The sequence below is a fragment of the Hypomesus nipponensis genome, chromosome 23 (genome assembly GCF_054491055.1).
Source record: "Hypomesus nipponensis isolate SF chromosome 23, ASM5449105v1, whole genome shotgun sequence".
NCBI lineage: Eukaryota > Metazoa > Chordata > Actinopteri > Osmeriformes > Osmeridae > Hypomesus > Hypomesus nipponensis.
Window position 1 is genome coordinate 8,171,606 of NC_140383.1, and position 20,793 is coordinate 8,192,398.

Here is a 20,793-nt window from a genome sequence, read left to right on the forward strand (position 1 = left end):
GGCAGCAGCTAACTATTTAAGGCCAGTCGCCAAATGAGCAGTAAGCACAGCGCGCGGTGGCATCTAGCAAGAACGCAGAATCTAAGCTGCCCCGCGCAAAGGGAACGACTCAACGGAAGGATGCGCATCTTCGCTGTAGTCTGGATCACTGGTTTCCTCATGAAGGAGGCACAAGCCTGGGGTTTCAGGAATGGGATTTTTCATAACTCTATTTGGCTTGGTAAGGCTATGAGGTTTGCCGATTTGATCATGTTTTCTTAACTTACAGGTAGGCTACAATTAGTTGAAGTGGTTGTGGAATTAATGAATAAGTAGGGTGTATCAAAGAACACATTCAGTGCTGGTGTTTCTTGATTGTTAAAAGAAGAATTTAAACAAGTCATGAGCAAAAAGCTTTTCTGTAAAAAAAAAACATTTGTTCAAAGCATTCTTGGTGTGTTTGTGTGTGTGTGTGTGTGTGTGTGAGAGCGAGAAAGAGAGAGAGAATGTGTGTGAGAGTGGAGTAGGGTACACACAGTAGGAGACACATTTATAGACCGAGCTCTGCTTGAGACTGTCGTGTAAACACTGGGAAATGACTTCATTTTGTCTGGAAGACATAAACCCACACACACATATACGACAGCAATGAGTTAACTACTTCTGCAAACTCATTCTTTGTTCTTTTGTTTTGTTTTTGTCTTTGTTGAAATATAATCAATATGATTCGAATTGTCATGGACCTAGTTGAATGTAATTTACATTGGACATTGGCCTGACACGTTCCATTTAGACTAAGTTGTTTTGTCACCGTTGTATCTGACAGTCCACATCCATTATATGTTGCTTCTGACAGAATGAATGAGTCAGGCTAGCTCATCAGCACATCTGGCACATATAAACTGCATGTTTACAGAACTGCATCACACGACTCTTTCCCCTTATATCGTGTAGTATATCAGGGGGTCATTTGTAGTGGACTCTTTAGTCCTGTTGTAGAGTCATGCATTTGTGATATCAAAACAGGACCAACCAAGAGCACTAGGGAAAAAGGCCGGGAGGCGGGAAGAACTAAGAACTGATAGTCATCTCCTATAAGTGTTTTAATTCACTTTAGGTTAAGCTCTTCAGCCTGTATTCCAGTTTGTTCGTGTGTTCTTCTCAGCAAGTTCTTCTCTCAGTTCTCCTCTCTCTTCTTGTAAAACAGAATCCCTCTAACCTGTTTCCTGTCGCCTGGATACGTCTATTTGTGGTTGAAGCAGAGGGACACTGCACAGGCACTGGGAGATTATCTCCTCTTTCTGCCTCTTTGATGCTGATAGCACTGTTGACGGACATTGTTTTTTTGTTTTTTTTACCGGACAGAGCAAGCAGCTGGGGTCTACCACAGGGAATCACGCAAAGGGAGATATCAACTGACTTACATGGAGGCCAAGGCTGTGTGCAAGTATGAAGGAGGAAAACTGGCCACTTATGAGCAACTGGAAGCTGCACGCCAAATAGGTATGTAACACACTCAGACTCAACACACAGCCACACAAGCAGGCAAACAGACACACACACCTCTAGACAAACACACATACACACAGTGTGCATAATTCTACCAATAGCTCTCTGTCAGATACAGGCTTTAAATATAAGTAAAACACTTGAGTTTTTACCCTTTTATTGATGACATCTCAAACAACACAGCCTATACTGGGCCACCATGTGGTCCAGCAATGGCAGGGAAGGGTGCTTGTCTACCTTCCTTCTTTGTCCCACGTGTACGGTTCTGGTGATGGTTTGGAAAGGAAAGGACTGCCACAGTGTGAGTCATGTTTGGGGGGAAAAGAAAACAGTTGCATCGCGCTCATGTCAATTGTGAGTAAAAATGTAAATCAAATTGTTGACGAAGAAAGATAAAATGTGAAATGCAACAAGAGACATGCGACTGCCAGATTGTTCTCCTTGGTATTGTTAACACTGAATAGTCTGGTTCACCAGTTTTGTGAAGACCTGACAACACCTACCTTGCTAGGAAATACTTACTGTTTCCATGCAAGACAGATTGAAAACAGGCCTTAGTTCTAGCGCTGAGCACCCCACTGTCTCTGTGATAAAAGCTTTAACCCCTGGGCAGAGTTTCTTGGAGGTCTGTCTTTATCTGCTCTTCCTTTCCTGTCTGTGGTTCACTGATTGTTACTACAATCAGATGGGAGTCCATTATGTAGCTATAAGTTGCTCCCTGCCCCCAAAGCCCAAAACCCACACCCACATTAAGAGTCACTGAAGGAGCACATTGGTCAGACGTTTCCAAAATGTTTTATTTTGTATTTTTTTGTGAAGGGAAGTTAAGAACGTTTTTACATTTGCTCAGCTAATCCAAATAACGTGGAATGACAAAATCTCTCAATGTAAATGATACTAAATGATACTAATTACATGGTTATCGATACATTTGAAGTCATCCCATGCTTAACTCTTTCTTTCTTTCTTTCCCTTATTAGGCTTTCACGTATGTGCCGCAGGATGGTTTGATAAAGGACGTGTTGGCTATCCCATTGTCAAAGCTGGCGCCAATTGTGGCTTCGGGAAAGTTGGAATTGTTGACTATGGCTACAGGCTGAACAAGAGTGAGAGGTGGGACGTGTATTGTTACAACCCAGACTGTGAGTAAAGAGCATGACAAATGATGGTTGAGTTTGGTCAATGCTGGGTGTGGATTTAATTGACCGTGAGTCTCCATGAGATATGAATGAGTGTATGTTGACATTACGGAGGGTGAGGTCAGGGCACCCGGCGGTCAGAATGGAGTTTGTGTGGTTCCATTATATTCATCTATTCCACCTTGTGTAGAGGCTTGTGGGCTGCAGTATCCAGCCATTTAGAAAGATGACGGGAAGCAAATAACTAAGAAACAGGCAGACCTATGAGAAAGAGTTCTACCAGTCTGAATACTGTAATTCCCCAGCTATGCAGACAGACCAAAGCCCAAATTCCTTTGAGTTGTCAGTGAGCCACTAAAGACCATGGCCAAAAGATACTAACATTAGGATTACACTTCAAGCTAGACACAAGATACAAGAATATTTACATTCCCTTCCCTGTCTGTATATTTGAAAATATTTAGAGGTATGGTAAAGTTTCACAATAAGCTCTCAACTGATACTTCTTTTTCAGCAAGCAAGACAGAGTTGGAATGACCTCACTTCAAATGGATGGTTTTTATGATTAACACACAAGCTTGACAGCACATAAGGCAGTTTATTGGATTCTTGTTTCCCCCCACACTAGCACACACTACTTACATTTTGAATGTTGTAATTTTAGGGATTGTGCATGGAAAAATTCCAGCAGTCCCCAATTAAATATGGTTTCGCGAATACCAGTCTCGTGGACAGTACGTTCTTCATTACATTTTCTTTAGTCCACACGTGTTGTTGATTTTCATCCTTTAAAGGACAATATATTCTCTTTTTCCCTTATGAATTGTATACTGTGTTCTCATGCAAGATAAAACAAAGTTTACAAAGAGGTGTACAAAGAGGTGTCCATTACATAGCAGTGGGCTAAGTTGATTCATAAATTGTAAAGGAAAACTTGACAGAAGAGACGGTTTGGTTTTTAATATTCATAATACTAATAACTTTTTTATGGTCTCCCTTCCTGATCTCTTCCCACATCCCCCCCCTCACCTCCACACTCTCTGTCACACAGCAAAGGAGTGTGGTGGGGTTCTGACAGATCATCAGAAGATCATACAGTCCCCTGGTTACCCTAACGAATATCAGGATGAGCAGATCTGCTACTGGCACATTCGTGTGCGATACGGCCAGAGAATCCGCCTCCACTTCCTGGAGTTTGACATAGAGGATGACATGTCCTGCCTGGCAGACTCCCTGGAGATCTTTGACAGCTATGATGACATCTCTGGCTTTGCCGGAAGGTGTGTGGCATAGTTTAGTTTCTCCTGGTTGTGACTTTGCCCTCTCAGTGGCCACCAGTGTTCAACATCAGTTATTCTAGTGTCTATGGAGAGCCTACTTAGCTCTCATGTTGCTCTTGCCCTTTATAATCAACTCAGTATGTTCCTATTTTATAGGTTCTGTGGTGATTATTTACCAGACGACATAATTAGCACAGGTATGGCATCATCATGTTAATACTTTATGAATCCAGTTCACATTGGATTGCCACACAGGGCTTGCCTGGCAAATGTAATTGTTAAAAAAGCTGTTGATTGATTTAACAGGAAGGCTTGCACCTATTCTGGGCTCTTGTTATTATTGGGTGTATTGTAAACTATGTCAATATCTCAAGCTATATTCCACAAACTTTGGAATAAATTATTTCTGTACAATAGCTCAATTATAGGTTTAACCTGTTTTATGTACGAATAAGCCTGTACCCTAAATCTTGTTTCTATGCCAACAGGAAACGTCATGACACTGAAGTTTCTCTCTGATGCTTCTGTGACTGCAGGAGGCTTCCAGCTCCAGTACACAACCTTTAACGCATCTATGCTCTTGGAGAGCGACACTGATAATTACACTTGACCAATGACATATTGGAGTCAATGTACTGTATGTTGTTGTAGTCTTTAGCCATGTAATTAATGAGTATTTCAAGTTCATAAAATACATAAATAATTCTGTATTAAATCCATAACATTAAATACACCATAATCATGTGCTTTGTGTAACTTTGTGTTTGATGTCAACCCGTTTGTCCTGGTTGCTGAAGTGTCCTTGACATTTTCTTGGGAAATCATAGGACTACGTATTGTGTAGGAATGCTGCACAGTGCAATAGCCTACGTAAAAAAAATATCGATGCACATTTTGAACAATAATTAGGCCGATTTTGTCATGGAATAGCATATATTTATATATTATATTGATTGATGTTTAAATGTAAAGGGAACAAAATGATTTTGTACGGGTAATGCACGTCGTTCGACTTAACGGGGCGGTCCCACTACGTCAGGTCATAGGTGATCAGCGTGGTAGTTTCGCGCCAGCACCACAGTGTCTAGTGTCTACGCGCGGACAACTTGTAGAGGAGGGCTATCACAAACCGGAGGAAAAGAAACATAATATAATCGGTTTCTTCTTTAACAGGTCTGGCTGTTGCTAGTGTGTATTGCTAGTATATTACCGGTGTTCATGATTTCATTGTCTGTATGCATCTGGCCTTCTGCACGAGTGCCGAGGTAAGGAAGTTTGGCTTGCTTTGTTTTTATTTTCGCGCGAGGGAAGGGAGTGACTGACAAGACAAGCAGCAGCCAACCTGCTAGCTATCTAACTAGCTCGCTAAATAAAGCTATTATGAAATGAAATATTTTTAGCATTGTGTGGAAAAACGTGGTTACGACCATGAGCCATATCGTCACCCCAGTATATGGTCAAGTGACTGCATGATTGCCACCTAAGCTAACTAGCTCTAGCTCGCAGGAGCAGTAGCCAATCATAAGGTTTTTTGGGGGGTATTCCATGTATCGGATCAGGCTTAAGTGTGTGAGATTACACGCCAGACAGCTATTTGGTCTTCTATTCACACAACGTTTTGCCACGTACCAATTACGTACCCCAAGTTGGTGCGTGGTAAACATTTTCTTTGAGCTAGAAGGCCAGCCAACTACTCAAATCAAGTTATGGAAGTCGAATTTTGTTGCTTGTTAAATACAAGGTACCCATCATGTCACTTGCTGTTTATATGAATGGACATCTGCTGTGGTTTGTAGGTTCATTGCAATCCCCCTTCTCCCTCTTCTACCCACCTGCCTTTAGTGAACGGAGGTGAGCAAGGATGATGGCTACAGTACCCCAGACCAGCTCGAGCCTCCTCCCCCTTTTGGAGTCCTTGGAGGACAGCAATGTTGGACAGTCGGAGCAGACAGATGCCTACCTCACCATCGCCAAGTAAGTACGCTCCTGGAAAGAGATGATGGTATTTGGACATTGGTATGCTGTCAAATATATGTGGTCAGATGGCTGAGCGGTTAGGGAGTCGGGCTATTAATCAGAAGGTTGCTGGTTCGATTCCTGGCCATGCCAAATGACTTTGTGTCCTTGGGCAAAGCACTTCACCCTACTTGCCTCGGGGAGAATGTCCCTGTAAGGTGCTATGGATAAGAGTGTCTGCCAAATGACTAACTGTAAATGTACATTAATTTATTTCACAGAACTGCCTGGGTGGACGGTCAGTTTCTACTTTTATGCTGTTGCTGTTTGCCGCTTATGTTTCAAATGCTCTCTTGTTTTTCCTCTGCAGCCGCATCAATGGCGAAGAGGGACGTCAGTTCCTTCCCGCAGTCGTAAAGCACTTTTCACGCTTGGGCAAAACATTACAGGTGAGTCTCTACTTCATGGTGTACTTCACACATCACAAGGCATGCAGCTAATGCTGTCAGCCTTTTGACTGCTTTTGAATCCTGTTCATTCTTTATATAAAGTCCATGTGATCATGTGGGTTTTATTGTTCTTATTCTAGACCCACATAGCCAGTCAGAATGTGGAGCTGAGCCAGGCTGCTTTGCAGGCCCTGGGCTTCTGTGTGTTCCACAGTCATGTCGTGTCAACCATCCCAGGTAGGTGCTAGGGTTAGGGCATGTTTTTTGAACGTTAATTTCATTCCTATCGTAACCCATCTGTTTAGTGCTGACTCCTATCGCTTGCTGTCCACGTATCTGTAATGTTTATCATTCTTTTGGACTATCAGCAAGCTTTGCAGAGGAGCTCCTGTCAGCACTTTCTTCCCTGGTGGTGAAGTCCACAGAAAAGAACACATGTACTCGGGCACTATGGGTCATCTCCAAACAGAACTTTCCTCCCGAGGTGGTTGCTAAAAGGGTGGGTGGACAGACTTTCAAGACTCGTGCTTTTGCTGGTGTTTGTGGAAGTGTTTCTAAAGCGATTTAAGGGGATGTTTTCCACATCTTAAAAGTCGACTCGTCTGTTTTTGTTGTGGTCAGGTGCCAGAGGTGCTGGAGACCCTTGAGAGTGTACGGACCCGAGAGGACATCCAGTCTATCGTCATGGAACACGAGGCACTAAATGTTGTAATAAGGTAAACAAACCTAAAACTGCCAAACCTAATGACTCATATGTTATGGTCCTGACTAAAAATGACTTTTTGCTCAAGAGGGGATATGTGTTTTACATCTGTTGTTGCGTTTAATGTTCAATGTACTGCTCGTTCCCGACACCAACCCACTCGCGAGCGTCTGTGTGTGTAGGTTACTGGAGCAGGCTCCAGTCCAGATGGGGGAGGGTGCAGAGCGGTGGGCTCGACTGGTCATCCCGCTGGTGGTCCACTCAGCCTCCAAGGTGAGGCTCCGTGCAGCAGTTGCCCTGGAGATGGGCATGCCCCTGCTACTGGCAAAGCAGCAGGAGGTGGCAGCTATCATCGAGCCCATGATGTCCACTGTGAGTTTCAGATCCTGTGTCTCCTGTTTGCCTGCGTGCGTGAGGAGTGTTCAAACGGCTGCAAGATGGCCTGCAAATTGCTCTTTTGCTTGTGAAGCTTGTCCTCATCTCAGTCTGTACACTGCCACAGAAACTCATCCCTGAGCTCCAGAAACTCTTCTCCTCCAAGAACGAGACCAACGTGCTGAAACTGTGGCCTCTGTTTGTGAGGCTCCTGGGCAAGGTATGGCGTACGCGCTGATGACGAGCATCATCAAGAGTCCGTCTGAAGTGGAAGAGGTCGCGCTATAGCAATACTTTGTGTTTACTCACACAGCTGCTCCACAGAGGAGGGCCGTTCATCAACTCCCTGCTCCACCTGGAGGAACTGGGCTTCCGTAGCTCCTCCCCCAACGTCAAGAAGATTGCCTTCATCGCCTGGAAGAGCCTCATAGACAACTTTGCCCTCAATCCAGGTGACTATTCCAAAACATTCCTTTGTTTATTGCTTTGTGTGTTTCCCATCCAGTCCAGTGTCGTTTCAAACTATTTCTATGACATCCTCTCCAGTGCGCTTACAGACTGTTTTATCCCTGTAAAGATCCTCTCCTGTGCGCTTACAGACTGTTTCTCCTTGTAGACATTCTCTCCAGTGCAAAGCGCCTAAAGCTGCTGATGCAGCCTCTCAGCTCCATCCAGGTCAGGACGGAGGCCCTGCTGCTTACCAAGCTGGAGGTCTGGTGGTACCTGCTGGTCAAGCTGGGGCCCAACATGGCTGCCAACTTTGAACAGGTAAGAAGTGTGAGGATTGTGGAGGGGTGAAAAACAGATTCACAGGTGACGAAAGCGCTTAAACTCCATCCATGTCTGAAATGGTGTCGTTGCAGGTGGGTGTGCCCCTCCTACAGTGTACCCTCGGCCTGGACACTCCCTCCCCAGCCACTCCAGCCCGTAGCTCCAGTCACAGTGGAGTTGTGGGAACATCTACCCCCAAAGCAGGTACTGTCCTCTCACTCAGCGCTCCACTACCAGGGGTCTACCAGAACTGCCACCGGCTGTTTTCTAATGTCTGGTCACATTCCCTCCTCCACCTCCAGGCACCCCAGGCTTTGGCAGCCCTGCAGTCACACCTCGTATGAATCTGAATAGCAGTATCCACCCTGTGCAGGCCTATCCCTCCATCCAGCTCCTGGGCCTGGAGATGCTGCTCCACTGCTTCCTGGGGCCAGAGGTCACCGCCGCCGCTGCCAGGAACAAGCTCGTGCTCGGCTTGGGTGCGTGACTCACTGCTGAATCCTCATGTTTGGTCAGCCAAGCTGACGTGGAAGAAAATGTTGTCCAGCTCCAAAACAGTGACTCAAGAATTGCAAATAGATTCAAAGACACTGATGGGGTCTTTTGCCAAGTCTCTGAAGTGTGACGGTCAGAAGATCTAGTTTTATAGGGAACTTAAAGATAACAAATGAAATACAATCAATATGTACTTCACAAAATGAGGCATACTCACAACCACAGACAAGATTATCATATCAGTCAGGCTCAACCCATCAGTAGACCTCTTCCAGCCAGGGGCCCCAAATACCTCTATACCTTGGGTGCCAGGCTCTGGATGGCGCATACATGATCTTTTACAACAAACTGATATATCGATCACACTAAGGACAAGATGACCTGTACTCCACAAATTCCCTCTGTAATCTATGTGAATCAATACAGCTAGTACAAATAGTACAAAGTCTATGAATTAGTAAAAATATTGTGCTACTCATCGGAATGAACATTTTCTGGAAATGATCCTTCAATTTGATGGCTTTGATTGATTGGCTTCTTGTGATTGGCTTTCAGAACCTTTGAGCCACACCCTCCTTTCCAGCCCGTCGTCTTTCACCAAACATGCCTTGCTGCTCACCTCATTGGTACGAGACGGATTCATCACCATCGGCAAAAACGCTCCAGGTATCTGCTACTGCAGCACGCACACGCATCTCTTCAGCAGCCAGGAGCTCTGGGTTTCGCAACGCCTTACTGAAAAACCACAGGGCCAGCTGCCTTTTCTAGTTCTGCCTTCCAGTTAGTGAGATGGGTTCATTCACTGAGCTGGTGTTCCTCCAGGAGCGTTGCTGGGGTATGAGGCTTGGCCTGAGGTTTCCTAAGACAGGCTGCAGCAGGGGGGAGGCCGAACAAGGCTTGGCTGCTCGCTCGCTGCGTCATAAAGGGCGACTTGTGGGGTCGGTTTTGGTCTCCTGGTCGGATGTTGTGGAAGGGGGGGTGGAAAGGATCCGTGGATTCGAAACAGACTCCGAGAGTTGCTTGGGGGTTGAGGGAGGGGGGAAAGTACTTTGATTTGTGGTGTGTGTGTGCGTGTGTGCAAACTCACAGGAAGGGTTCTTCGGTGTGCTCTTTTTTTTTTTATTGGGAATGAGTCATGTTTTCTCTCTGTTCACTCCTTCCAGATGCCCTACTCAACCTCCTCTGGAAGCACCTCGTCAGTTACGTCAACTCAACCATAGACGCTGGTAAGATGCCAAGAGTGCTGCCTGAAGGTGCCCTAGGATGCAAGAAAAATGACCCTTCATGCAACATTCATATCAGTGTTGATCCATGTATTGTGGTAGGCTGTCCTACAGGGCAGGCTCTTGAAGACATGGGTCTGCCTAGCAGCACCACAAAGAGCACCATGGCTGGGTCTGCCTCCTGTCCTGGGGGGTGAAAGTGAGACCCTATTCCCCCCCCACAGATCTAGACCCAGTCCCACTATCATCAGTTTAAGTCTGAGCAGAAAGACTTGAGGGTCTGGCCTGCTGTGACGAGGAGATTAATCTGAGGGGCTGTCCCCCAATGATGACCATCTCCAAAATCCAAATCCCCTGATTGTGTAAAATGTTTTATTAAACCGTAAATGGAAAAACTAGACATATTTTCTAATTGTGTATGAAGTTGTATGAACCCGAATATTTGACGTTTTGGTCAAATCCCTTTGAACAGCTGGCCACAAGAAAGATCGTCATGGCTGCGAGGTGCTCACACTGCTTCTCCAGGCTCTCCAGAGCATCGTCACCTCAGAAGCCCTGCCGGCCCAGCGCGTGTTGGTGAGACCTCCCTCTCCCCTCCTCCAGACTTGCCTCCATTCCACGTCTGCTCCGCAAACTCTCTCTAATGTTCCATGCTGCAAGTTAACTCCATCCTGTCTGGCCCAGTGTTACAAAACTCTACACTTTACACAGCTCGTATCGCTTGAGCTTTTAAAAATGAGGTGGTTCAGACGCTGCCAGGTCGTGACTCATGCTGCTTTCACTGTACTCTCAGGCTCTTCTGGAAACTACAGTGAGGGGCATTCCTCAGAGAGTCCTTGGGTCTGCCTCCTACCAAGTTGGCAAGATGGATGTGCTGAATGTGAGTTTCTCAATCGCCTGCTCTTGGCCGCTACGGTCAATGATGTCCTGTATTCTTGGACGTGCACAAGCTCAGCTGGACGGGGGCCATGGGTCAGCTGGCGGCCTTTTGCACTGGAGCTTGGTCCAAGGTTGCCTGACGGATGTGTTATTTGGAAGTTCAATCCCTCTGAGCCTTTTGTGTGTGTGTTCTCTGTGCTCTGGTCTCGAGAGGGTGGGTATGTTGACTGGTGTCCTGCTGTGACCCTAGGGAACCCCGGCTCTGTTCCTGATCCAGCTGCTCTTCACCAACAGCCTGGTCCCAGCCTTCGTGGAGGAGGAGAGGTGGGGGACCCGCTCGGAAACGTGTTTTCAACTGTCCGTTTATCTGGAAACAAATCCAAAGTCGGCTCCTCCCAGTGTTCCATCAGCTGTTCTTTATATGCCTCTAGGTTCTTCCTGTGCCTTGAGACCTTGGTGGGCTGTGGCCTGTCTGGCCCCACGTCCCCTCTGGCGTTTGGGGAGGCGGTCCTGGGCGCCATGGGGCGCACTGCATGTGCTCTGGACCACAAGGAGCAGCTGTGGAGGATGTGGAGTGTGGTGGTGAACCCCTTAACCGACACCATCACACAGGTACGATGATGGCGATGATGGTTTCATCCTTAAAGCTCCGTGGCCTTAACTAGCGTGCTGTCACCTACCAGTCACTTCAACAGCAGTTTGCGGCAGATAAAGAAATCAGCAGCATAACGGGAGAGATGGGGGCGTTTGGTTCTGATTGGGTGGCTCGTCTCTCCCCCAGACTAACGAGGTGAACCAAGGAGATGCGCTGGAGCACAACTTCAGTGCTGTGCACACCGCTCTGATGTTCCCCATTACCTACCTCCTCCCTGGCAAGCCTCTGCCTCAGGTCAGTCACTGAAAGATGGTGCCATAAGAGACATCTACCCTTTGCTCCAGATGTTATTGTGTTAAGGCTATCAAATCCTCAGACCTACGCCAATATTTAGATTGGCGTTTCTTCTTTGACACGCCCTGCCTTCCTCCAGATGTCCCAGAAGTCTTTGCTTTCCACCTGGTCTCGGCTGTACACGGTTTTCGCTCGCTGCTCTGCCCTAGTGGCCACTGCTGAGGAGAATGTCTGCTGTGAGGAGCTCTGTAACAAGATGGCTGCCGTCCTTGACTCAAAGACATCGATGGTGAGCGCAGTAGGACTCCTACGTATTAGCTGCCTTTCAGTAACAGTTTATTTATTAGAAATGGTTGCCTCTTTCAGACTCCTCCTCCTACTATGGATGCAGTTGTACACATCCTCCTAGTCATCATTGAGAGTGTGGACTTCTCTCCCTACACACCACAGTTCCAGCAGAAAACGAAATGTATTTATGACTTATTATCTGTTGATTTATTGTGTTTTTAGGTTTGATAATGATACTTCCTCTGGGTGACTCCAGAATGCTAATGAGCTGTTTTCTGGTCCCTCTGTCCCAGCTCCCCACACCCCCCAGCCCTGGGTGAGGAAGAAGCGAGCCTTGGGGAACCTGTTCTCCTTCCAGACTCTTCTGGTCCAGGCCCTGGAGACCTTCACTGCCCTGGAGGGCCCTGAGGTGGCCAGTGAGGGAACAGGGTTCACTCTGGTCTCCATCTTGTCTTGTCTCTTTACTAACTTGGCTCTGGCCACAGCCGTCCATGAAGCCCTCGTGTCCCTCACCCAGCCCCTCACACTGTTCTACCAACAGGCTTATGGGTAAGGATGGGCTTTTGAGTTATAGTCTAGCGTCATAGGACTTGAAATGATCATAGTATTATGATGTTGTAAACTGTTTCTTACCTTATGTAGGTCCCAAAATGAGGAGCCTAAATTCTCATCAAACTTATCTACAAAGGTATGTGTGTTAAACTCCCAAATTAAACTGGAATTGTATTTCCCTAATTAAACTTCTCAACATTTGATAAGCTAAACTCCAGTGTTAGTATCCAGATATAACATTCTGTACAAGTTTGAACCAAGCAGTTGTTAGTTTCTGACCGGGTGTGTTTGTCCCTAGCTGGACAAGCTCCTGGGCGACGTGCTGGGCTGCTTACAGACTCGCTCAGCCCTGGCCTACGACGACGACCTGCTGGGTCTGCTGGCTCCGCTGCTGTGTGTGCTGTTCTCTCACAGGAGCAAGCATGTCCGCTCCCTCGTCACCCAGTTCTGGAATGCTACTTTTGCTAACACGCTTGTCCTCACCTACCCTGACCTGCTCAAGTAAGAATCTCCTTTTTCTTTCTTCCTTCTCCAAATTATAAAATGACACGCTAATCAAAGTTGAATTGTTTTCAAAGTTACTGCAGGAGATTGTTTTTTTTTTTTTTTTTTTTGAATAACGTTTCAATAATGAAGTGTTGTGACGTACATATTGTGTAATCTGTTGACAGACCAGTCCTGAGCCAGGTCAAGCATAATACCCCCATTATTCTACCTGGCTTTCAGTCAGTTGATGTACCAGATGAGCTCAATGAACAGGAGTCGGTGAGTGTTTCTAAGTACCACACAGTAAGCTTACATATATATATATTTTTCTCCTTACTACAAAGTGTTCTAATGGAATCTTTTTACTGGTTGTTGTTTAGAGTGAGAGCTCTCAGTTGGAGACCAAATTAAGTGGAGTTCAGGTGTCATCAGTAGGGAAGAGGGACTCTCTTTTGGCCAGGGCAGGGGAGCTGAAGGAGCCTACCCCCAAGACCTCCAAGCCTGTCTCTGTAAGCCTTTCTGCTGGGCCGCTGATCTCTGATCCTGTGCAACTAAAGAACCCTCAAACCCTTTTATTTATTAACAATCTTAAAAAAAAAATGTAACAATCTCTCCCAATAGACAAAGCTGGACTTTGGGTCTCCCAAGCCTCCACGTAGAGAGGTTCTGGAGGAGGAGGCCTCCATAGACTTTGTCTTCATCCCCCCTGAGACCAAGCAGAGAGTCCTGACAGAGCACCAGAAGGAGGTCAAGAGGATGAAAAGGTCCGACGTCAACAAAGTCACCTCTGCTGCAATGGAAATCCTTTTTTTAATCAGCATGTCAATATTAATTTGCCGTGTTGTCCTCTTTAAGGGTCGACATTCCTGCAATGTACAATAACCTGGATGCCTCCCTTGATACCACAGCCTTCAGCCAGTACACTCAGAGCCAGGAAGAGTCCATGTAAGTGTGTTTGGGTCTGTGTCTGCCATGTGGCACTTTTGTTGAGGCAATCGTTTAGGTTTTTAAATAATGAAATTATCTATTTCAGGGACAAACTACAAGCTGAAGATCCTGCCAAGGATAGGGGCAACAGAGAGGTAATGACAAACTCCAATAATGATAAAGATTAAAAAAACAAAAAAACATTCATAATTCAATTGTGTGCTCTTACCATACATTTGTATTTATCATGGCAAACATCTGGAAGCTTTCTTGCCTCTTCCAATGCATGTTTTCATATTGCATTCAACTCCATACAGATTCAAGAGGAGAACATGGAAGCAGAGGAGGTCCCTGAGCTTCTGACGAAGGACACCCAGGAATACATCAGTCTGACTGCCAACGACCATGTGTCCGCAAGCCCAGAGCAAGACCAGGGTCCGGCTGAGATGCTACCAGAGTCTCCAGATGTTTCCATGGAGGACGCCCACGGACATGTACCAGTGGAAGACCCTGTTACAGAGCCCACAGACTCCACCAGCCCCGACGTCTCCACCTCCCCTGACGTGGTCTCAGGCACCCCTCAACAGTCCAGCAGTAGCCGCCGGCAGTCCTTCATCACCCTGGAGAAGTACGCCGAGGGGAAACCCGCCAGTCCCATCAGTGTGACCAAATTCACAGGCCCCCTCGCCAGGACCTCCAACAGCCAGGACCCATCTTCCTCTTCCCCCCTCTCTCAGGCCTCCCTGGCAGACACGGGCTCTGACTCACAGGCCTCTCAAGCCAAACAAGAGAGGCTGAAACCCTCCGGGGACATTCTCCCTGATCAGCAGTCTTCACAGCAGGAGAAAGATGAAACTAGTCCAAACAAAAATGAGCCCGAGGTGAAGATCACCGAGAAGCGGCCCAGTGAAGCCACAGAGGATGAGGAAGATGTCATTCCGGATACCCAGGCTGAAGAGGAGAGGAAGGAACCTGTGGTGGAGGACGTAGAGGCCGACAGCCAGGAGGAGGCTCTTGTGGAAGACCCTGCGTGCTCGCAGTCACAGGGTGAGCTCAGAAGATCTGGACGACGCAGGAGCAGGCCACTGCTGGCAGGGGAGGACCCAGACAATGTGGAGGAAAAAGAGAAACAATCGAAAAGGGGGAAAGGACAGAGTCAAACTGATTCACAAAGTACAACACTCCTTGCGACTGACAGCCAATCTCAGGGGAGGTCTAGTAGGAGCGGCAAGCTGGCTGTTGAAGTGGTGGAAGCCGCCAAACCACAGAAGAAAGCAGCACCCAAGGACGGGAGCCAGTCCAGCCAATCAAATTCACAGATGGTTACTCCCTCTCCTACTGCGGAAACCAATAGCCAATCACTTAGATTGAGCAAGAGAGTCAAATTGGTGGGTGATTCAGAGCTGGTTAAAGACAAACGCACTAGCAAGAGAGGTTCTACAAAGGAAGAACTTAGTCAGAGCGCCTCTGAGAATGACAGCCAGTCTCAGGGCAGGCGAACTCTAAGGAGTAACGTAGCTAAGGAAGAAGGCAGAGTCACACGGAGTGGCAAGTCTCCCAAGGAGCAAGGGTCCAGCCAGAGACGAGTTGCTACGCCATCGCAGCCAGAAAGCCAGTCTCAGGGTAGAACTAGCCGGAGAAGCAAGATGGTCAGCGACTCTGAGGAATTTGACCTCATAAGCCAGAGTAAAAAGGAGGAAGAGGAAGCTGCGCTCAGTCAAGGTGATTCCCAAGTGGTCACGCCAAGTTCTGCCACTCAGAATGAGAGTCAGTCACCAGGTAGAGCCGGTAGAAGCGGCAAAGTGGTCAGTGAATCAGAAGAGCGGGTCAAAGATGAACCCAAGACGACCAGGAAAAGTGGCACGGATGATGAGCTAAGCCAAGGTGACTCGCAAATGACTCCGGACAGTCAACCAGACAGCCAATCACAGAGTACAGCAACTAGGACAAGCAAATTGGTCAACCAATTGGAAGAGCTGGTCAAAGACGAGTCTGGTGGAATTGAAAGTACAGATGACAAGTCCAGTCCGAGTGATTTTCAAACAAGCACACCTTCCTCAGTCTCTCAGCCCGATAGCCAGGTACTGGGTATCGGCAGAGAGAGGAGCGACGTTTCTGATGACACAGCTGAACCTGACAAGAGCCAAGATTTGGTCGGTGACACACCAGAAAAACCAATCCCTCAGACTGACTCCCAGCTAACTCCCTCCAGTCGGACTGATGGGCAGACAATGGGCTGTAAGCCCAGGAGGCTCAAGCTGGCAGAGCAGCAGGTGAATGCTAGTTCAGCGCTTACTGTGGAGGCTCAGAGCTCTCCAGTCACCGAAGAAGCAGGAACCCCAGAGTCCTCCCTAGGTAGGGGCCGTTCCACCAGACGGACAGCATCCCAGGCCCTGTTGTCCAACGTGGAGACCTCAGAGTCGGATGGATCCGAGGCGAGAGAGAGAGTCCAGAAGGCGAAGAAGAGAATCAAAAAGTGCAAGTCTCCAAGACCACTTAACGTAGAATCAGACAGGCCTACGCCAGATAACGAGATTGCGATGGATAGCTCTGAATCTTCTCAAAAGGCTGAACCGGAGATCATACCTACTTTAGCATCTTTGGCGGTGTTGGTGTCTAAAGACCTTCCTGGATCTCAAGATGCAGTGGAAGTAAGAGTCCCTCTGGTCTCTGAAAACACTGTAGAGGACTGCCCGGCTGACAACCAGATCCACACAGAGGGAGAGTTCTCTGAGTCTGTTGACCCCGTTGTTGTCCAGGAGAAGACGGAGAGTGAGAACGCCCAACATTTCTCACAGACGAGACCTGCCGTGGAAGCAGACTTGACTGTGAAAGATCCGCTTGCCCGCATGTCCCCTCAGAAGTGCTCAAAAGACCAGTCCATCCTGGACACTAGAGTATCTCAGGAGGATGACCCCGGGAGGTCGGACACCCCCGTGCCTTCCTCAGGCTCCAGCGTCCTCCAAGACAACGTCTTTATGGATTCCAACGCCGTCTGCACCCCTCCGCTGACCAATGGAATCTCCTCGGACTCCTCCCCCTCCAGCGACCCAGGGGAGAAACCGAGCCTTGGTCTCCAGGTGTCTCAGTCTTCAGAGGAGAAGCTTGGAGACATGCCCCAGCCTGTGGGGGTCGTGGCTGGGGACCAAGTGACTGATGAACAGGCGGGCGACCTGGATGAAGATCAGCGTGTGTCTACCGAAGTATCAGAGGAGGACCGCCAGTGTACTGGCATCAATACGTCAACGGAGGAAGTCCCGGCAACGTGTTTGAATCTCTTAGGAGGAGAGCAAGATCAGTACACGTCTATCAAGGAGAGCCTTCCAGAGACTGAAGGTAGCTCCATCAGGACCGCAGTAGAGGGAGGGGGAAAGGCTCAGGCAGACCGAGATGCACCTCCTCCCCAGGAGAAAGATCCCGCCTCGGGGATGGGGTGCGAAGACGAAGCTGGAGAAGAAACTCAGATAGACAACCAGGACCTCGACCTGCCTGCCGGGGCCTTGGCGGACTCTGTTGCCCCTCTGGCTGATGTCCTTGCAGCCCCACACCCGGAACAGACCACAGACGCACACCAAGACTCCCCAGCCAAGCAGAGGGGCCTGGCGGGCCTAGGGAGGCCGGAAGTAGGCGACAGCCCCAGCAGCAAGACCAGGGGGGTCTGGTCTCCCTCCGCTTCCCCTTCCACCAGCATCTTGAAGAAGGGCCAGAAGAGAGCCTTGGTGGAGGTGGAGACCCCTTCGCCAGTAATCAAGGTAAACCGATTTGGTCTGTCACGGGGCATACCTTGTCAATCAAAAGTTCCATTGACACTTTTCTCCCATACGTTGTTCATGCATTCATCGACTTTGCGCCGTCATTTCTGCTTTCAGTCTAGAAGAGTGTCTTTTGCTAACCCGATCCAGCACCAGGAGCTGGCAGATGACATAGACCGCCGGAGCCCCGTCATCCGAACCAGCTCTCCCAGATCCAAGTCCCCCAGCGGTATTCCACAGCCTAAGGTATATACTTCATGTTGTATTGAATCATCAATATAAACTATCCACTGCTTCTCTTGGTTAAGAAGTGTTGATGCCAGAGGTCCATGCCTAGATGGGTCATGTTATGCCTGTCATTTTGTTTTTGTTTTTTTTACATTAATTCTGGTCATGGAGATGTCTGACTGTGTTGGGACACAGAAGAACTTGTCTTGCTTTATTTCTGGGAACACTGACTTGTGACCCTTTCAGCTTAAATAGCCTGCCATTTGTGTTGCAGTACATCACGACTCCTACAAAGGGCCTACTGAACTTCAGCCCTCGCAACCTTCGAAGCCCTGGATACAAGAGCTCCAAGAAATGCCTGGTATGTGACAACCCTTAGAGGGGGAAGCCAGAAGTACCCTGCTAGATGTCATGACATGTCAGGCATGCATAATCAGAGGAGAAATGGGGTGGCCTCAACAAGGGAACCATTCCTTCAATAAGGTTCATGTACCACCCAGTTTACAAAACAAAACGGGTACATTTCTGGAATGACTGTAGATGTATGTAGACTGTAGGTGTATAATGTAATGGTGGAACCTTTGTCAAATTCAGATTTCAGAGATGGGCCAGGAGCCACTGGCCATCCCCAAGGACTGTGTTTACCCTGCCCTTGTCGGCTGCTCGACCCCTGTGGAGGCTGTGCTGCCCCAGATCACCTCCAACATGTGGTGAGGACCATGTCTTTGAAAAAGCAGACAGACGGACTCCATTTCAAATTACCACAGCATGTTTAAAATATATATATATTTTTTATCTGAAATCATTTCCTGTGTATTTCTGCAGGCCGCGTGGTTTTGGACAACTTGTCCGGGCCCGAAATATCAAAACCGTTGGAGACCTCAGTTCTCTCACACCCAGTGAGATTAAGAAACTTCCCATCCGTTCTCCCAAAATCATGAACGTTAAGATGGCACTTAGGACCTACCATGAACAGCAGGTACGCTTCTTTTTTGGGGTCTCTTTGTCATCGATGTCGAAACTTCTTATTTGGATGATAATGGCGCATAACACATAATGATCCGCGAGTTTCTTTGTCTCACTTCCTGCTGAAGCGTAAAGGTCGTGGTGATGAGCTAAAGAGCTTTGATGAGATGGAGAAGATGACCTCGGAGCTGGAGGACATGAATGCTCCTCACAACCAGGAAGATGACGACAAGTCTACAGGAGAAGCTCTCGGTGAGTTCCTCCCATCGAAAGCGCTGTTGCGGTCAAATCTTTTCCATAATTCAAAAAAATGGCACCCAGGTTCTGGAACAATCCATATCCAGCCTCCATCAGTAGTTGGCAGTGTAAAAAAACGTTTTTTGTTTTTTTAAGTTGTCCTGTCTCCCTCTACAGCCACAGAATTATTGGACGAGCCCTTGGCAGTGGAGCAGGGAAACCCCCGGCTACACAAGAGGCCCCAGGACGGGGCCCAAGAGGGCCCGCTGAGGACCCAGGGTCTGCTGTCTGAGGTGGAGGGGCTGGGCGCTCAGATGACCGCAGAGTCGCTGGGCCGGTGTTCTGCAGAGCAGCTGCTTCATGTGCATGACCAGCTGGGCAGCATGATGAGGAGGGTGGTGGTCCAGCTGCAGACCAGGCTGACTCAAAGGGGAGCGCAGCTCTGAGGGAACCTCCTAGCTGGAGAGAGCTGAACACCTGACGTGCAGCTTTTAACCTGGTCCTGGATGTCCATCCCTTGTTTTCCTGTAAAGGATTAGGCAGGTGCCTATAACTGTGGATATAGACTGGGCTGATCCAGGAGCGCGAATATGGATTTTAATGAAAAGGTAATTTCTGATTATTTCCTCATCTCCTCTGGTGGTTGAGGGATTTTTAACACTTGCCCTTTGGTCCTTCCTGGAGCAACAGTAGGTGACTCTGTAGACTGTCTCATGGTTGAGTGCTGAGCCAGAAACCTTTTACCAAGTGCTTGTAAAGGGATGGCAATTTTCTTATTTGTATAACAGACATAAGAATGCATCAAGTTCTTTGATACTAGAATTTAAGGTATGATTTAGGTAAGTTATGATTGTGTGTGTGTGTGTGTGTGTACATATGTTTCCTATATACCTCTTTTGCGGTTAGTATTCCACCATTACCAATATAATGCCTACGTAAAAATGTCATGCATATTCACTCTATCACAGAAACCTTAGTAGGAAAGTTTGTATATTTTATATTTTATCCAAGTGTCTTTACTGTTATATTTGTCTGTCATTCACAAATAAGATGGTAGTACAAAGTTTTATTAAGGAATTCCTGAATGTGTCAATAAAAGATAACATTTTCTCCCATGTTATGCTTTATTTTCTATGTTGAAGCTGAAGGACATTCAAAGCACCTCCAGTAGACAGCTCAGGATGGTGTACTGGCATGCTAGTGTTTACTGAAACTATCAGTCAAAGGATGCACTATTCCAGGGTTCCCGTGGGGTTTTAAAAAGTCAAATTCAGAACTTAAGGCCTTAAAACGTCTTAACTGCCAGATTTTCATCCGTAGTCTTAAATTTCATTTTGTCAGGTCTAAAAAAGGTTTTACTACCGTTCATTTCCTGAAACGCTGGCCGCAGAAAGTTATTACAAAGTATTGAGTCGTAGCCTCCAAAGCGGAGCCAGGGTTCGAATTACGAGGGGGCTGGGTTGTCAGTCGTTGAAATACATATTTTAAAAATTTCTTTAAAAAGATTACATTTCTTTGATTTAAATGTTTTTGGTTATGCGTTGTCTAGGTTTTAAATTTCGATCTTTATGGTCTTAAAATGTCTTAAAGGTCCCATGTTCACTAGGATGTTATTGAACATTGAGTTCCACTAGCCTGCCTTTGATCCCCCCAGTGGCTAGAAATGTTGATAGGTGTAAACCAAGCCCTGGGTATTCTTCTCTGCCTTTG

General features: G+C 47.3%; 2 protein-coding genes across 3 annotated transcripts; both read left to right on the forward strand.

Moving 5' to 3' along the window:
- tnfaip6 (tumor necrosis factor, alpha-induced protein 6) lies at positions 1-4,651 on the forward strand. Its single transcript, XM_084688370.1, has 6 exons — positions 1-220; positions 1,345-1,482; positions 2,469-2,630; positions 3,679-3,907; positions 4,064-4,104; positions 4,396-4,651. The coding sequence occupies exons 1-6, from the start codon at positions 34-36 to the stop codon at positions 4,515-4,517; spliced, it is 879 nt and encodes a 292-aa protein (XP_084544496.1). The 5' UTR covers positions 1-33; the 3' UTR covers positions 4,518-4,651.
- Positions 4,652-4,804: 153 nt separating this feature from the next.
- On the forward strand, positions 4,805-20,192 carry rif1 (replication timing regulatory factor 1). Of its 2 annotated transcripts, none has more exons than XM_084688368.1 (36): positions 4,805-5,172; positions 5,750-5,881; positions 6,234-6,312; positions 6,453-6,549; positions 6,681-6,811; positions 6,934-7,028; positions 7,198-7,387; positions 7,518-7,610; positions 7,704-7,842; positions 8,007-8,158; positions 8,254-8,365; positions 8,464-8,640; positions 9,212-9,322; positions 9,820-9,882; positions 10,352-10,455; positions 10,673-10,759; positions 11,009-11,082; positions 11,190-11,370; positions 11,540-11,647; positions 11,787-11,936; positions 12,014-12,116; positions 12,229-12,484; positions 12,578-12,623; positions 12,786-12,988; positions 13,159-13,252; positions 13,354-13,482; positions 13,595-13,737; positions 13,829-13,918; positions 14,007-14,055; positions 14,218-17,652; positions 17,770-17,898; positions 18,155-18,241; positions 18,475-18,590; positions 18,706-18,859; positions 18,975-19,098; positions 19,261-20,192. In XM_084688368.1, the coding sequence occupies exons 2-36, from the start codon at positions 5,769-5,771 to the stop codon at positions 19,527-19,529; spliced, it is 7,683 nt and encodes a 2,560-aa protein (XP_084544494.1). In that variant the 5' UTR covers positions 4,805-5,172; positions 5,750-5,768; the 3' UTR covers positions 19,530-20,192. The 2 variants fall into 2 exon arrangements, with proteins under 2 accessions (XP_084544494.1, XP_084544495.1); XM_084688369.1 differs by having other exon boundaries at positions 4,805-5,080.
- The last annotated feature ends 601 nt before the right edge of the window (positions 20,193-20,793 follow it).

Bases quoted from the DNA above. Each gene is read 5' to 3' on its own strand.
- tnfaip6 (XM_084688370.1), top strand. From the start codon at position 34: ATGAGCAGTAAGCACAGCGCGCGGTGGCATCTAGCAAGAACGCAGAAT. The intron at 1,483-2,468 runs GTATGTAACACA...TTCCCTTATTAG, and splicing joins GGAAGCTGCACGCCAAATAG to GCTTTCACGTATGTGCCGCA. The intron at 3,908-4,063 runs GTGTGTGGCATA...CCTATTTTATAG, and splicing joins ATCTCTGGCTTTGCCGGAAG to GTTCTGTGGTGATTATTTAC.
- rif1 (XM_084688368.1), top strand. From the start codon at position 5,769: ATGATGGCTACAGTACCCCAGACCAGCTCGAGCCTCCTCCCCCTTTTG. The intron at 11,937-12,013 runs GTGAGCGCAGTA...TGCCTCTTTCAG, and splicing joins TTGACTCAAAGACATCGATG to ACTCCTCCTCCTACTATGGA. The intron at 17,899-18,154 runs GTATATACTTCA...TTTGTGTTGCAG, and splicing joins GCGGTATTCCACAGCCTAAG to TACATCACGACTCCTACAAA.